This window comes from Stylophora pistillata, chromosome 11, assembly GCF_964205215.1.
Source record: "Stylophora pistillata chromosome 11, jaStyPist1.2, whole genome shotgun sequence".
In the NCBI taxonomy this organism is placed as follows: Eukaryota; Metazoa; Cnidaria; class Anthozoa; order Scleractinia; family Pocilloporidae; genus Stylophora; species Stylophora pistillata.
In genome coordinates this window covers 25,107,312-25,122,918 of record NC_142529.1, presented here as the reverse complement: position 1 = coordinate 25,122,918, position 15,607 = coordinate 25,107,312, and the positions used below count along the sequence as shown (strand labels likewise).

The 15,607-nt window shown below is 38.5% G+C and overlaps 2 protein-coding genes across 2 annotated transcripts; one reads left to right on the top strand and one right to left on the bottom strand.

Moving 5' to 3' along the window:
* The first annotated feature begins 1,293 nt into the window (after nucleotides 1-1,293).
* Nucleotides 1,294-15,519, top strand: LOC111344741 (uncharacterized). Its single transcript, XM_088737673.1, has 6 exons — nucleotides 1,294-1,366; nucleotides 1,449-1,534; nucleotides 11,759-11,863; nucleotides 11,963-12,007; nucleotides 12,370-12,488; nucleotides 14,159-15,519. Exons 1-6 carry the CDS (start codon nucleotides 1,294-1,296, stop codon nucleotides 14,241-14,243), a joined length of 513 nt encoding a protein of 170 aa, XP_088593799.1. The 3' UTR covers nucleotides 14,244-15,519.
* LOC148720810 (uncharacterized) lies at nucleotides 4,951-6,184 on the bottom strand. Its single transcript, XM_088737306.1, has 2 exons — nucleotides 5,501-6,184; nucleotides 4,951-5,321 (listed from the first exon to the last, which is right to left on the bottom strand). Exons 1-2 carry the CDS (start codon nucleotides 6,111-6,113, stop codon nucleotides 5,308-5,310), a joined length of 627 nt encoding a protein of 208 aa, XP_088593432.1. The 5' UTR covers nucleotides 6,114-6,184; the 3' UTR covers nucleotides 4,951-5,307.
* Nucleotides 15,520-15,607: the final 88 nt, after the last annotated feature.

Here is a 15,607-nt window from a genome sequence, read left to right as displayed (position 1 = left end):
CATTATTACTTGTTTTTAACTAACAGTTTTCGCAATTAGGCTGAAACCGCGAACTTTAAATCGCACAGAAAATAACTACGGCGCAGTAAGACTGGAGCGTGTACTCGGCTCTCCGATATGTGTTGAGTGCTACCCACCAACTAGAAACCTCATGATTGGAAAGAGAAAGTTTTTGGGGTTCTTCGTTCTTTAAAGGAATCTGATCATAATCTAAGAAGACAAATCGTATTCTGACCAGCGAATATTATCCTTGTAAAGAAAAGATCATCTTAAGTGAGCTTTAATTAAGAAACTGAAGCCTCGAAAAATGCCCTCGTGGTTGGTATGACGCAACCTTTTGTCTCCCTCACAAGAGTCATCAGAGAAACAGGTCGTAAACAGCGCATACTATCGTCACCAAGAGGATAGTAACTCGATAAATGATCTTTAGGGACATATTTCGAGTGAATTTGAATACAAAGACTACCAGTTTATTCCTTAATCTCTTTTGGGAAACGTTTACGTGACTAATGGCAAAAAATTACTCGTGGCATTTTATCTTAATTCCTGTTTTTTTTTTTTCATTCCTTATGCTAGGAGGAGCTTGGAGGTTACAAGCAATAATGTAGAACATTCCATAGCGATACAAGAATATCGATTGACAAACATGTGCACCGGAGCAAGCACCTTTGTGAAATCAAAGGGGCAAGTACTGAGACCCGAAAGTCAGTTATTGACATTCTGAATTACCAATTTCAGTTCTGGATCTTTTGTGCTTTTTTTTTTATTCAATAAGGGGGGAAGACGGCGACGGGGGAATAGGGGACGGGGGGAAGAAGGGAGGTGGATGTGGGAGGAAAGGGAGAGATGTTGAGGCTTGAAACTGTTCGACGCACGATATTTGTATAAAAAATGACTGAACTTTATTTGAAAATTAAACCTCCTTCATTCTGCTGATTAATTCGAAAGAAGGAAATTACGTTTGCTGTGGTACATCAAATCAGGTGGGTCAGTTGCGTTTTTGTTTATATTTCAGATTGGATCAGCATATTCAATTTATCAAGGAGTTCAATCTATAAAAGCTTACAAGGGACTAGGGAGAATGCTGACGAATTCATCCAATTTTTGCCTTTCAGCTAAAAGCATTTTCCAGGTATTGTAGCTTTTATCTTGTTTCGTCAAATCTGTTAGAGAGGACACTTGTTTAGGAAGAAACTATTTTCATTTGAGAAATTAATCATTGAAATGTGTGTGGTTTTTTTAGCCACTTAAATGAATGCTGTTCAATGAAATTACTCTTAATCTTGTGTGAAAATGAATGTTCAGCTAACATATTTTCAAAAAAGTGTCAAATCCTTCTTCCGCAAAAAGTTGTGTCCCAGTCTAGGTTCTTTCTCATTTTCTGATTATCTTTTGACTGATTAATTAATTGAATGACTTTTTTTTTGAATGATTATCTCTAAATCAAGCTATCGTCAGACTGAGTTCTACTAGCCTCGTATTCGGATTCATCTCACTGTTGGTGAACGTGTTGCTTGTGGGATCCTATGACACAGTAAGTGCAAGTAACTAATTCTAAAATCGTGATTTTAGAATGTAACTGAAAATAATTTGATAAAACATTATGATAAAATTTGTCTCAGAGGTTCTGTCACCCTCAGTCCCACTATTGGTTGCAATTGAGATAAAACAGCGCTAATGTCCAGGTGAACGCTGTTTAGGGTCTGTCCTCTTCTTTTACTTGTATCTGCCAACTGAACCAGACGCCAAATCGAGACAAGAGAACCACTTGCCACCACTCAATGCTTCTAAGACATCATCGGTCCTTGATAGCGGTATTGCATCTTTCTTTGTACCGCATTCAGTTTGCGGTAATCAATGCGCACACGGTAGCTTCCATCAGGTTTCCTAGCGAAAACAAGTGGACTGCTCCAGGGGCTCTGTGATTCTTCAACTCTACCATATTCAGCTAGGAGCTCATCCAGCTGTTGATCTATGATCTCCCTCTGGTGCGGTGGTATTCGACGAGGAAGCTACTTAATTGGAACATATTACATGCTCCATAAGTTCTGATTTTCCTAAACCAGAATGGTTCATTGCAAATATGCCCTCATAGTCGTCTATCAGTAGGGAAAATTACCTTTTCTGCTTCTCTGAAAGCCTATCTGAATTTAGCTTGATAACTTTTGCCCCTCCTATTCGCTCTTTCTGCACTTTCCTAATTGTCCTCCCCCACATTCCTGTCTATGAATGAACAGCATGGATGGCCGGGTTAGGTGTTGATGGACTGGGGCCAATTTCGGTTAGAGTAGCACTGCCATTTATACCGCTGACGGAATGGTACTCAGCAACAGGGAGATCTGATCGTAAACTGATAACTTTGTCGGAGAAGTTGGCCACTCGAACAAGAGTCTTTCCTGTGTTTGGCACCACTAGGGAACGAGCAATACCTATCTCAGAAGCCTCCGGTAGTCTTTTTGACTCCTCCAGGATTCCACGACTTCCAGAATTCTATTCATAACCTCCTTCTAATCTACCTTTAATCACTTGTTCAGTCCCAGGTTCTAGCTCTGCATCAGCACATAAAAAGATTCTACAAACACTTGGTGTAGCCTTGCAATATCTGATTGAAATTTCCGAATCTCCTACCACAAGAGCTCCTGTGTCATAGTGGATGTGACACTGATAGTGTTGAAAGAAATCTGAACCCCGAACAAAGTCATGGGCTAAACCTTGCACTATTATAACAGGCCAGTAGCATTCGATCTTTCCCATAAGAATTGCTCTTCAGTTTCTTCCAGACCAGTCAGCTCATTGCCATTGACTATAGTGAGTCTTCTAGCAATTGTCTCTGGTTTTAAAACAGTTCCACTTTTTTCCACGTACTTTCACTAACACACTGACAGTAGCACCAGTATCCAACAGCATACGCATCAAGCGCTGATTAAAAAGTTCCGAAACCAAACTCTGATAAGACGGACATCATCCTTTCATTAAGAGACACACCCAAATTCTTCATAATAAAATCATTTTCTGGTGGGCCTACCTGACTTTTTCCTACGGGGACTGGTTAGCCCTCCGCAGGCCCTGTCTTACGTTTCCCGATACTTTAGTTGGACATTCCCACGCAAAGTGTCCTTGTCTTAATAAGCTGATGATCTCCGGCCAACTCCACTTTCAATGGACAAGCCGTGTTTGGGTACGCATTTCGACTAATTCTAGCAGGCTATCGGCGAATCCCTCGAAATCTTCGTTCGGCCTCTGACACCTCGCACGTACCTGCAATTTATAATCCTCCTCGTCTTACCCGAATCGAATCTCTTTATCAACTGTGTCGTCAAATGACAGGAACTCTGGAAGCTTGAGCATTTCCACCGCCTTAAAGGCCGGTTGGTCCAACATTGTGAGAAAAAGCGTTCGACGATCCGACGGCTTGATGCGCAAAGGTCGGCATACTTCATGAACTGCGACAGCCATGTTTTAAAACTCTGTCCCACTAAGTAAACAGGCGGTGCTCGTACATTTCTCCTCGCTTTGCTTACCTCACTTGACATCATCATACTCTGCTTGAACGCCTGTACTAACTGCTGCAGGCCACTATTTCCTTCGTTCTGCTCACTCTTCATCGGTTTCTCCAGTTTATGTTCCGGCGGGAAATCTAGCGGTCAAACGCCTTCAGCACCTTCGGATATTTTTACTTCATCTTTGTTCATTTCGTCGGCTCAAAATCCCAGACAGCTGCCACCAATGTAAGAAAATACCTCTCAGCCAACACTTGACTGTTTTCAGCACTTAAATCCACGAAACTCAGCTTAGACGCTAAACTTTACTCGCTCCAACATTCGACGACTGAACACACACTTCAGAAAACGGTTAGCACTCATCTCCATATTTCAGAATGACGTGACGTCATACACCCCGTTCCGATGCGACCTCGTTCGAACTTCGGAAAAAGTAAAGTAAAAATGGCGGACGGTTGTGGGAAATCAGAGAGATCTCTTTATAACTAGTAGCTATTACTAGTATTGCGTCGGTAATTATTTTAATGACGGTAAGTGATTTATTTTCTACATCTTTCCTTTCTACGGAATTCGGTGACTCACGTTTTTAAGTGAGAGAAATGCAGTCGTCTAAACGTCGTTTTGAAATATGGAGCGCGGCCCCATACTTCAAAATGACATTCTAAGAAATCGCAATTTCAAGGGCTGCGAAAAATATCATGAGGCACTCTAACCAATCAATTGGTGGTCTCTGACGTCCTCATAAACAGTGAAGGTGAATTTAGGGATTGGGAAAATGTAACAAGGAACTATAGACTATAGTCGATATTGGTATTTAACAACAAATTAAGGTACCAGACTGATTCAAATTTTAAAATGAACTGAACACAGCTATCCAAAATTTAGTTTTGAATTGCCATGTTGCATTGGCTTAAAGGTCAATGAATAGTTTATATTTTTGGAGAGAAATGAAATTGTTAAGTGTTTTTCCAACTAACAATCAACTAAGAATATAATTTATATTAAAGCACCATAGAAGATCTTGTTTCAGGTACAGTGTCAACAATATACACGAAAGGCATGGAATCACACAAACAGAATTAGTAGTAGAATTGATCAGAAGTCTCATCATATGAAACTAAACCTAAAAAATTGCCTTCACCTTCATTTTCTGACAATTTTATGCGTGCTTCGACAACACCTAAATTCTGACATCTTATAACAAAGAAGCTAAGTGTACTAATTTATTACTCATTCCTTAAAAAAGGTAATTTGTTAAAATGTCACACATGTTTCCCCATCGGTTTACTTTTTTAAAACATCAGTTCTTAATCTGCTGATCAGACTACACCTTCACTCAATCTTTTTTGCAATTTAAAGCCCATTGGGGCTGAATAAAGTATTTCTGAGTGTATGCATATAACAACCAAGAACCGCAATTGTGTAGTTTGCAATGAACACCTCAGATTCTAAAAGAAAATAAGGTTTTTTTACATCATTTTTAATAACGCTTTTTGCATCACCAAAAGTAATAATTAATAAGTGTTTATTACATTGTCAGTTTTCTTTTGTTATAACTATTTTACTTTTTTTCAATAATTTTAACTGTACCTTGGCTTCTAGCGACCATGTTTTCTCAAACCAGTTGAGGATTTGACATCCACAACTCACTAGACTTTGAGGACTTGAGATTTGTGTGATGGACGTCTTCTGTTGGAGACCTCGCCACATTGCGAAGCAAGGAAAGAACCTCCCTTTGATGGTTTAAGCCATTATCTGCTTTACGGAGCCATCTTTCTCAACATTGCTCACGATGGAAATCACAGATCTAAGTTGTTGTATCTAGAGATAAAATAAAAAATTGAGCTTTGTTGTTCGAGATTTTCTTATTACAGCTTTGATGGCAGACCGACACCACAGCTTTTTTGAAGTACAGAAGGAAGGGGGTCAAAATCATTCTTGCATTGTGCATGTGCATAATTCTATGTTTTAAAAATTTATTGCATAAACACTGTACAAACCTTCAAATGTAGACTCAGTGTCTGTCATAAAGCACTGGGGTTTCCGCTTGGAAGTCCAGGCGCGGAATATTTTCAGTGCTCCCTCTATTGCAGCTGTTGTTTCTTTTTGGGTTATAAAAGCCCCAACCACTGTATAGTTAACATTGGTTTTAACAACAAGGAAGAACAATGGAAGCTCATATCTCATGGTCTTGTATGTAGCATCCAGAAGCATGATTTCATTTCCATATCTGCTCATCAAATGCCTCTGCCAAGCTGTTTGATGCAAAAATAGGAGGTTTTGAGTGATATGAGCTTTAACACTACTATCTGTGTCAGAGGTGCTGCCAGGCAAAGCTTCCATAGGGGATAGGGAGTAAGGTCTAAAGAAAAAAGGATCCTCAGGATTCTCTTGTTTCCACCCCTTAATTTTCTCCTCAAGATTTTCCTGGTCAGTCTTGGATAGCATCTGTTTTACAGATACAATGAATATATGAAGTTCATATAGAGTTGCCTTATACATGTGGTTCCTGATATCCACATCCTTGGGATGATAGCGTCTGTTTGTGACTGGTGGGGGATTCTGACCAGCAAAAAGATCATTCCTGACATAGTGTCGCAAGTGCCTTTCCATTTCTTCAAATGTTTTGACCCCTTCACCAGCAAGGGCGTGGGTTTTTTGAACCAGGCTCTTGTCAATAGGTTGTAACGTGGCACCAATCCATAGAAAAAATATGTTATCATCATTATCATTATTGTTATCAGTCTCATCATCATTATCATTATCATTACTTACTATTATTATTAAAAATAAAGTGGTAATTATTTTTCAAATTGGTCAATGAAGTGAAAATTTGGCTAATTTACAACATTTTTCGCATTGTCTGCAGTTTGACTACTTATGAAAAAAAAAACCTTCATGTTGACATCCCTCATCTTTTTTGATTGGGTTACAGTAAAAACCCGCAAGTAAGAACCTACATTTTTAGGAGTTAGCCTAAACAGGTTCTCACATAAATGGTAGTTCACAAAATTTTAGGCTATTTAGGTTCTTAAAACAGGTTCTTATTCTTGGAGAAAAACACACCTGCATAATAAGTTGGTAATTGTCCTATATTTTGTAACTACATATTTTGCACTCATTTTTCTTAAGAAAATCATGTTTTACAGCAATGGCAATCTGGTTTTTCTTCGATTATGATTACAGTAAATAATTTCAGTGTACCTGTGATGTACTATATGATTTTAGAAAATAAGAACCTATTTTAATTTTCTTATGCTAAATAGGTTCTTGTTTATAGGGGGTATAAATGGCAAATTTTAGGCTAACAGGTTCTTAATTTTTAGGTTCTTACTTGCGTGTTTTTACTGTGTACCTCTACGATGACATGATGATCTTTGTGGTTCTTCTCCATGGGTTGGTTAATGTAGATTCTTCTTTCAATCTGTGGCCACATTTCCATTTTTAATATCACCCCTGAGTCTATATAGCTATCAGACATGTCTTTCCTTATTCGCTCTGTGTTATCCAAAATCTGCATGACAGAGATGTAGATCTATTTGTTGTTCAAACATTACTGAATCACAATAAAGTAATATTTTAAAAGGAATTGAAAAGGAGGTGAAATTTTCCAGGCATTCCTCGACCGTTTGGAAATGTTCGGAACGTCAGTTTCATGTATGGCGCCGATTCCATACTACAAAATGACCAACACATTTTTTTGTTTTGAGCTGATGATCACAGGTTTTCAATCTTTGTCAGACTCGTATTATTGACTTCATTTTAATATAAAACCACTATCACACGATTTTCTGTTGACAAGTCTATGCAAAAGATGTACTTGAACATGAAAACCTGAGCCATTATATGTTATCGATTAAAAACCATGGAGGTCGTAAAGGTTGTCTCGCTCGGCGAAAGAATGAGACACATTATACTTGCAATGGCAAGCGCCTATATTTCTGAGAAAAGGTAATGTATTTTGCCCTGACTGCCATGTTTTGAATGAACCCGAAGCCGTTCGACGAACGCTTCCGAAGGTTACGAAGATTAGGAATGACATGACGTCATTCTGAAATATGGAGATGAGTGCTAACCTTAGAAAATCTCGTGATCTCTACATACCCTATGTAAGAAATACCGTTCAGTCCTTCTCTTACCTTATCATTCTTCAAATATTTTTGCAACTTGCAACGTACGGGAAAATGTCTAAGAACAGCTATTTGTTTGCTCATGTGTGGGATGTTTTCTTTTCAGTGTTCTTTGGCACAATTTTATGAAAAAACAAGCATGTCTGCTCTTCTGTCATACCAAAACGCCCTTTCATCTTGAATTAAATTACAAACGCTTTCATCACACTAGATGCTGGGTCTCAAAAATTGGGAGTATCACGATCTTGTGCATTTAGACCCATTAAACAATGTTTATTAGAGCTAACCATATGAATGCCAAACACAAATCGTTGAATTGGCGGCTTTGGCTTCAACTTCAGTCGCCGATTTTTTTTTCTTTCTTTTTTTTTTTTACTTGCCGTGGCGACCCAAACAGTCGCAGTTTCGAATGCTGACTTTCATACCTATTTATTTGTTAGTATACGTTGTTAGAGTCGTTGCATAAATTAGTTATGGGAGCAGACATGTTTTTGCAGTCGTGCTTCTATTGACTATTTTCAGCGTCTTACTTAGCCAATTTACTTCAATTACACCTGAATTCGATTGCTCTACAGTCAGACTCTTCATTGGGAAGGAAATATCTGCTCCACCTACGTTCAACTGTAAGTCAAAGCCTTCGAAATGCACACCTTGCGAATTGAATTTGAAGCTCCACGCGTTGTTGCGGTTCGTCAAGCTTGGCCAATTTTGTCTGTGTATACTTCGATCTGGTGATATCGCCGTCAATCCAGGACCTAATAATCTTCAACCTCCTGCAGGCTTCAGAGGTTTATCAGTCTGCCACTCAGTGGAACATCCAACGACTGACTGACACCAAATTGGAAGAACTATCGCTAATGCTCACCTCGAACAACAACAGTGCTGCTACGCTCGACGTCTTAATTCTCACTGAGACGTTCGGATCAAGTAAAATTCCAGACAGCAATTACATGATACCCGGCTACACATTACACAGCAGAGATCGAATCGGGAAGAAAGGTGGCGGCATAATTGCGTATGTAAATGAGAAAGTTATGGCTTTACGTCGAAGAGATTTGGAACTAGATGATCTTGAACCTCTCTGGCTTCAAATTTGTCCTCAAAAATCAAAGCGACCGATTTTGATATCTGGTGTTTACCGTCCACCTTCAGCCAACAAAGATTATAATGAGAGCTTGGGTAAAAATATTGAAAATGCCCATCTCGAAAACAATGAATTGATTATTCTGGGAGACTTCAATTTGGATTATATTGATTTCAACTGTTATTCAAAACATTGTCTCGCAAAGGCACTGAACAGTCTTGGATTAACGCAGATGGTAAATGGGGTAACAAGACCTGCCTCTGATGCGTGCTTAGACCATATTTATTCTAGTCATCCTGCTAGAATTAGAGAAGTATCCATAGGTAAATCTGGACTTTCCGATCACCTTCCGGTCACCATCATGAGGTGCTACAAAACCATGGATGCACAACGTAAACAACATTCCAAAATCAAATACAGAAATATCGACAAAATCAACAAAGAGTGCTTTCTGCGAGACCTAAGAGTAGCCCCTTGGGATATCTCCTTTGTTTTTCGAGATGCCGATGACATTGTTGAATCCTGGCACAAAATCTTTAATGACATTCTTGATAATCACGCACCTTTAAAGTCCAAGAGTGTGAAGAAAATCAATCAGCCGAAATGGTTCACTAATGATCTTTACAACGAAATAAATAAACGCGATAATCTTCTAAAGAGGGCCAGGAGAACACAAAATGAGCAAGATTGGTCTACTTTTAAACTGGTTAAAAACAAAGTGACGAGGAAACTAAGAAATGCGAAGGAACAGTACGTTAGCCCTTCGCTCTGACGAAGGGCTAACGCTCGAAACGTCAGCTTTTGTAATCATTACGGTGGCCAATTTACCATTTCAACTTTGTTCATATATCCAAATTATTTCGTTACTCCCACCGACGCAGCCCCAAACAGTTTCTTTCGAAACTATCAGCCTTTATTCACTTTAAAACTCAGTTCAGTAAAAATCAAAAATGTCCAAAGAAACTGTGGTCTTTAATTAAAGACCTACCTAAAGATACAAAGAATAACGACGACTCCGTCCCTATTGCTGACGAAAACAACAACTTGATAAAGGATGACCATTCAATCGCTGAATGCTTTAACCGCTTCTTCGTTGATGTATATAAACGTCTCACAAAGGCGACACCTGTACTTCATTATGATGCTCTTCCTGGTCCACCAGACAAATCTAACAGTCAAATTGAGAATCTTATTCCGCAAATAATTCCTAGTGAGGTTAACGATTATCTTCTAAGTATACCTACACACAAAGCCAAGGGAATCGATGGGCTTGGTGCCAGAGTTCTAGGGATTGCAGCTCCTGAAGTATCATGCTCCATAGCTAAAATTATAAATCACTGTATTGAAACTTGTACATTTCCCTCACAATGGAAAATAGCAAAGGTTAAACCTCTATTCAAGAATCAAGGAAACAAGCAAGATATTCAAAACTATCGTCCTATTAGTATTTTGCCTATTCTTTCTAAAATCGTTGAAAGACACATCTTCAATGCTGTGAACACCTACTTAACAGAAAATTCACTTTTGTACCGCTTCCAATCGGGGTTCCGTAAAAACCACTCCACGGATACTGCTTTGTTGTTTCTTCGGGACCAAGTCCTTCTTGACCTTGATAAGAACAACGTCAGCGGCTTAGTTTTTGTGGACTATAGCAAGGCATTCGACTTGATCAATCATGACATTCTCCTGGTAAAGTTAAGATCATATGGATTTCCATATAATGTTGTAAAGCTATTGCAGAGCTATCTACTCAATCGCAAACAGTGTGTTACTGTAAATAACTCGACTTGGTCACAACTTATGCTAACCAATGGAGTTCCTCAAGGTAGCATATTAGGACCTCTACTTTTTTTAATTTTCGTCAATGATCTTCCCGAAGCTGTTGGACCGGACTCAACTATTCATGTTTACGCGGATGACACCACATTTAAAGCCAGCGCTAATATCGATAATGCACCTTTGGAATTGGAACGACGTCTTCAAGAATACATGGATAAATTAAGTAAATGGTCTAGCGAAAATGGGATGGTCCTAAACGCCGTTAAAACCAAAGCATTACTTATCACCGGAAAAAGGCTACATTCATCATTAGCTGATGGCAATCACCTTTCAGTGACCCTTGATGGGGCCGAAATAGAACAAGTAACTTCTTATAAATTGCTTGGTGTAACAATCGAGCAAGATCTTACATTTAGTGACCACATTTCTAGCCTAAAGACCAAGCTTTCTCAGCGTATTGGTTTATTGAAAAAGATAAAGAGATACCTTCCAATAAAGGAAAGACTCTTATACTATAACGCCTTGATTAAACCCGTCCTTATGTACGGGAGCATGGTTTGGAATATCTGCGACGCTAAAGAACTCCACTTTCTCCTAAGGTTACAGAAAAGGGCTGCCTGAGTAATTCTTGGAGTGGACTCTTATTCTGGAAGTGTTGTAAACTTTAGTAAACTAGGCTGGTTGCCTTTTTTTGATGAAATCAAACTAAATAAATGTACAATGATTTTTAAGAGCCTTAAAGGCGATGTTCCGATTTACATCAGAGACTTGCTCAAGACGAACAGTTCTGTACACAATAGGTCTACTAGACATGGCAATTTAAATTTAGTGTGTCCCAAATACTTATGAAATAACGATGGTGGCAAGGCATTCAGTGTTGACGCAGTTAAGTTATGGAACAGCCTTCCCCATGATATAAAAAATAAGCCTAGTATAAAAGTATTCAAAACAGCTGTGAAAAAGCATTTTATAAGCTCATATAAAAACCTGGACAACTTTGAAACAATATTAAGCAATAGCACATCAGTCTAATTTTAATTTTTTATAAATTAATTTTATCTTTCTGAATATTTTTCATCTATCCTGCTATTTCTATTATAGAATTTTGTAATTATTTATATATTTATTTATTTATCATTTTTTTGTAATGCTGTATAATCTAGTTAGAGGGCCACAGGTTTGTCAGCTATACAGCTGTTACGTGTTCCCCTCTATAAATAAAGTCCTTACTTACTTACTAATAATCATCGTTCTTTTAATTTCAGTCTCAGGGCGACAGACGTTTGGCATTTCCATGGCTTGGATGGAGCATCTCCGAGCTCTTTTTTAGTCTTGGAGTGGTGATATTTTTTATTTCCGTCTGGAATGGGGTAAATTTATTTGAAACAAATTTTTTTTTCTTTTATGAAATGCTAGTACATAGTTTTTCAAAAAACTTATCATGATTTCTGTTTCCCTATATGTTACAGTTTGCCGCCTTCCTAGTTATTAACAGCATTAGATGGTTGCTGTCGGTATGTTCTGTTTCAGTCTTTGAGCAATATCTTTTTGAGAGTCGAAAGAAATTCGAGATTGCATTGAATTTGCCTTACTTCGCTCTGTGATTGGTTCAGAAATCTCGCGCCGCTAACCAATCAGGTGCAAAATTGAACTAATCACGACTTTGTCGTCTGCGTTTTGCCGCGCTTTTTTCCTCTATATTCCCGTTGGCTCTTAAAGGTAATTTCCTTTCTTCTAATTGGCAGGCGTATTTACTTTGGATTTGGTTTCACTAAACTCGATCGAAAAGCACTCAATTCTCTTGTTCAATTAACTTCTCACTAGTAAATTAACGGTGACCTGGGTCCTACCTCATGTCCTCCTTTCTTTTCCTAAGATCTACTACATCGTGGTGGTTTATTCGTTCATTCGTTCATCGAAGCCCTTCGTGAAGATCCATCGGGAACGAGTGCAGGATTTTCTCGCCCTCTTACAGGAGGTGTTCAAACTTAGATGGTAATTACATTTCCATTGTTTTAATGCAACATGACCATCTCCTCTTCGAGAATTGTTGATGTGTTACTGAGCAAAATTACTAAAGCGTTGGAGCCAGCCAAGAGGTCTGTTAGGGTACTGCTAGGGAACCTCTCGCGCGCTCACATCTTTCAAGCGCGCCGGCTCGAAACGCGTGGTCCTCGCCTCTCGTGTCACGCTGCCATTGAGCCTGCACACAAGTTAAGTTTTTAAGGTGGCTCGTACCAGTTTCCTCGCGCGGGGAACAGGTCACTCTTGCGTCACGCGCGAGAGAAACATGCGAAAGAAGCGCGAGATCAAAAGATGAAAATTCAAAACAAAGATGGCGGCGCGTGGAATTTTTTTCTTCTTTTGTGAGAAATTTACCTAAGAGCTTGTATTTGATGTGTTGAGCGGTCACTGTGAATGCAGGAGATAGAAACTAAGATAACGAAGACGATTTTCGGAGAAGTAAAGGTTGCTTCACTTCACATTTAAAAGAAATATTCAACCGATATGAAATCTTGCGACGGCGAAAAAAGAACAACTCAAGTGAAGGATAATCTACCTGAAGTGGAAGACTTTAAAACTTAAAGGAAAATAATATGATATAGCCAGAAGTCGTGTGTAGGATTTTTAAGATGAGCTTGGGAGGCTGTCTTTGACGGCTGTTTAATGATTTTCTTAGCAGTAAACGTCTGTAAACATCAGATCGTAGGTGCTCGCGCGAACACACGCAATTGTCAGCGGTAGCTAAAACAGATCATGAGCAAATGTCGATCTTATAGAATCCAGGTTTTTAAATGCGTGAGAACGCGCGTGGAAATTTGCTAAACTCAAGAAAGCTATTGCATGAAAACAAGTCCGGTGACCCCTTCTTTTTATTGTTCCAATATGATATTAACGTCGAAAGGAATCATCAGAAAAAAAACTAGAAAATTCTACGGACGGAAATTTGCGATGTGTGAAAATTGCCCTTTTTGTAGATTTTCTGAAATTCCGCTCTGTAGAATTTTTTAAAAATCTTTGTGCATTTTCCTTTTCAAGTGCCAAAAGCAATCACTGAAAAAAAATCAGGGGGTCACCGGGTTAGTTTTCGAATTATTTAAGCCACAAGCTAAAAAATGCGTCTGAATAAGCCTATGAAAGCGTTGCCATGGAAACTGCTAGTGACGAAATGACACTTATTTTTGGATAACCAATGATTATGTAATTCAACCCCGTAAAAGTGTTCAACTGGCTTTGGTTAGTCTTTCTGTTGTATTTTTTCAAAGTTACAAACCATCAAAAAGATGAAAACCGGTACGAGCCACCTTAACTGCCATGAGTGACGAAGACAGAATTCGTTCTCCTTACAATATCAATACAATATCAAGCAGACAAGTGATGGGAATAGACAAAAATATCAACTAGGGTATTATAAGTTGATCCACTACCAAATTCTCCAAGGAACACCATAAGAATTGTAAAGTAGACAGCAAAGAGAAGTTCTAATGAGATCTTAGTTTGGAAGTGAAAGGATTAACCACAGAGAAGATAAATTTATCAAATTTTCAACTAAGAGTCATTCCTCCTCCTTCCTTTTTCATTTTCTTTCATATCAGAATACGATTAAGCGAGCCAAATTGTAATGATTTATTGAAGTCTTTTTTTTTTATTATCATTATTTACAGGCTGCAATGGGATTCCCTCCATACGCGCATATACGCAGTATCCCAGAAGGGCAGAGTAAACTCAACAAAGCAAAAATGTGACTGACCTAAGTGATTACTGAGCTCAAATGTAGAGATTTTTCGGATTGGTAGAGAGTAAAACCAAGGTACCAGTCATTATCTTTCCCCTGTGGGGAGGGGTTGTGTCAAAATGATACTTACCTGATTAAGGTTAACCCCATCGAGACCCACGGTAAACCATGTGATCCCCCATATGGCTCTGTAGTATTCTAATGAAATCCCCTCACTGGCAGTCAATTTTCTATGCCCCTTCCCCCATTAGACTCTGTTGGCGAAGAGCGATCCTCCCTCAGTTCTCCCCTAAAAGGAGGGTCTCTATCATGTCAATGGGGTGATCGATGGTATTTACGGCCAACGGTTAAAATTTTGGCCAATTTAAGGCTAACGGTTGATAATTTTCCATTGTGGTCACCAGACAAAATTTTTACGGTTAAGTTTTTTATGACGACCGATTAAAAGTTGTCAGTTTTACGTCTAATCTACCGGTTAACCGCATTGAAACCCTCTAAAAACCGCCATTCCCCCCCCCCCCTTTCCTTCCTGGGCTATAAATAATGACTGGTCCCTGGTCCTTTTGGTGACATTTATATTTTTAGGAGTTACTATTAAAATGATATTTGAAACAAGTTGCCTTCTGTTATATAACGTAATATTAATTTTAAAGCTAAAGTAATATTCAGCCCCTAATATGTGGTGATATGGTAATATTATGCGCTGCGTACTGATTCAAATTTAAAATCACCCATATCATTTTCGAGCAATTTACACTTCACTCATTCCATCAGTTGCCTTTATTTTTTACATTCAATTTGAAATCACCGGTAATACATGAAATCTGATTTGCTCTGAGCTGTGCGATTTATCTATCAATTATGGTGAGTTTTGATAGGTTTCCAAAGGCTTTCATTAGTTGATCAGCAAGATTGCAGGCTTTCATTATTTATGGCCAAGCTTAACCGGTGTATAAAAAAGGCACCTGGTAATTTCTGCGAAAGAGAAATTTCAACTTTAATTCAAGATCAAGATATTCGTGCGTCTTTCAATTGCGGAACAAACTGAACGTGATAGCTGTTGTTTTTCCTATCCCCCGTCGGGCGTCATTTGATACAAAGCGCTGTGATTACCATATCGGTAAAGAGTACTTTACTATCTATACGTGCATAAAGTAAATGACTTAGTTATTTAATTAAATCTATCATAGCATTAAACAGGAAGAAAAACCAGCTGTTTTTTATGCTTTAGATGTTACCATGTTGTCGATAAATTCTAATTTATCATTAATAATAAATGTGCAGCTGTCATGGTTTTCACCGCCATGTTAATATGAAAGTTAGTTTTATCTGGTTCAACAAACGGAAGGAGTTATGCCATTACCTGCTAAGAGGCTTA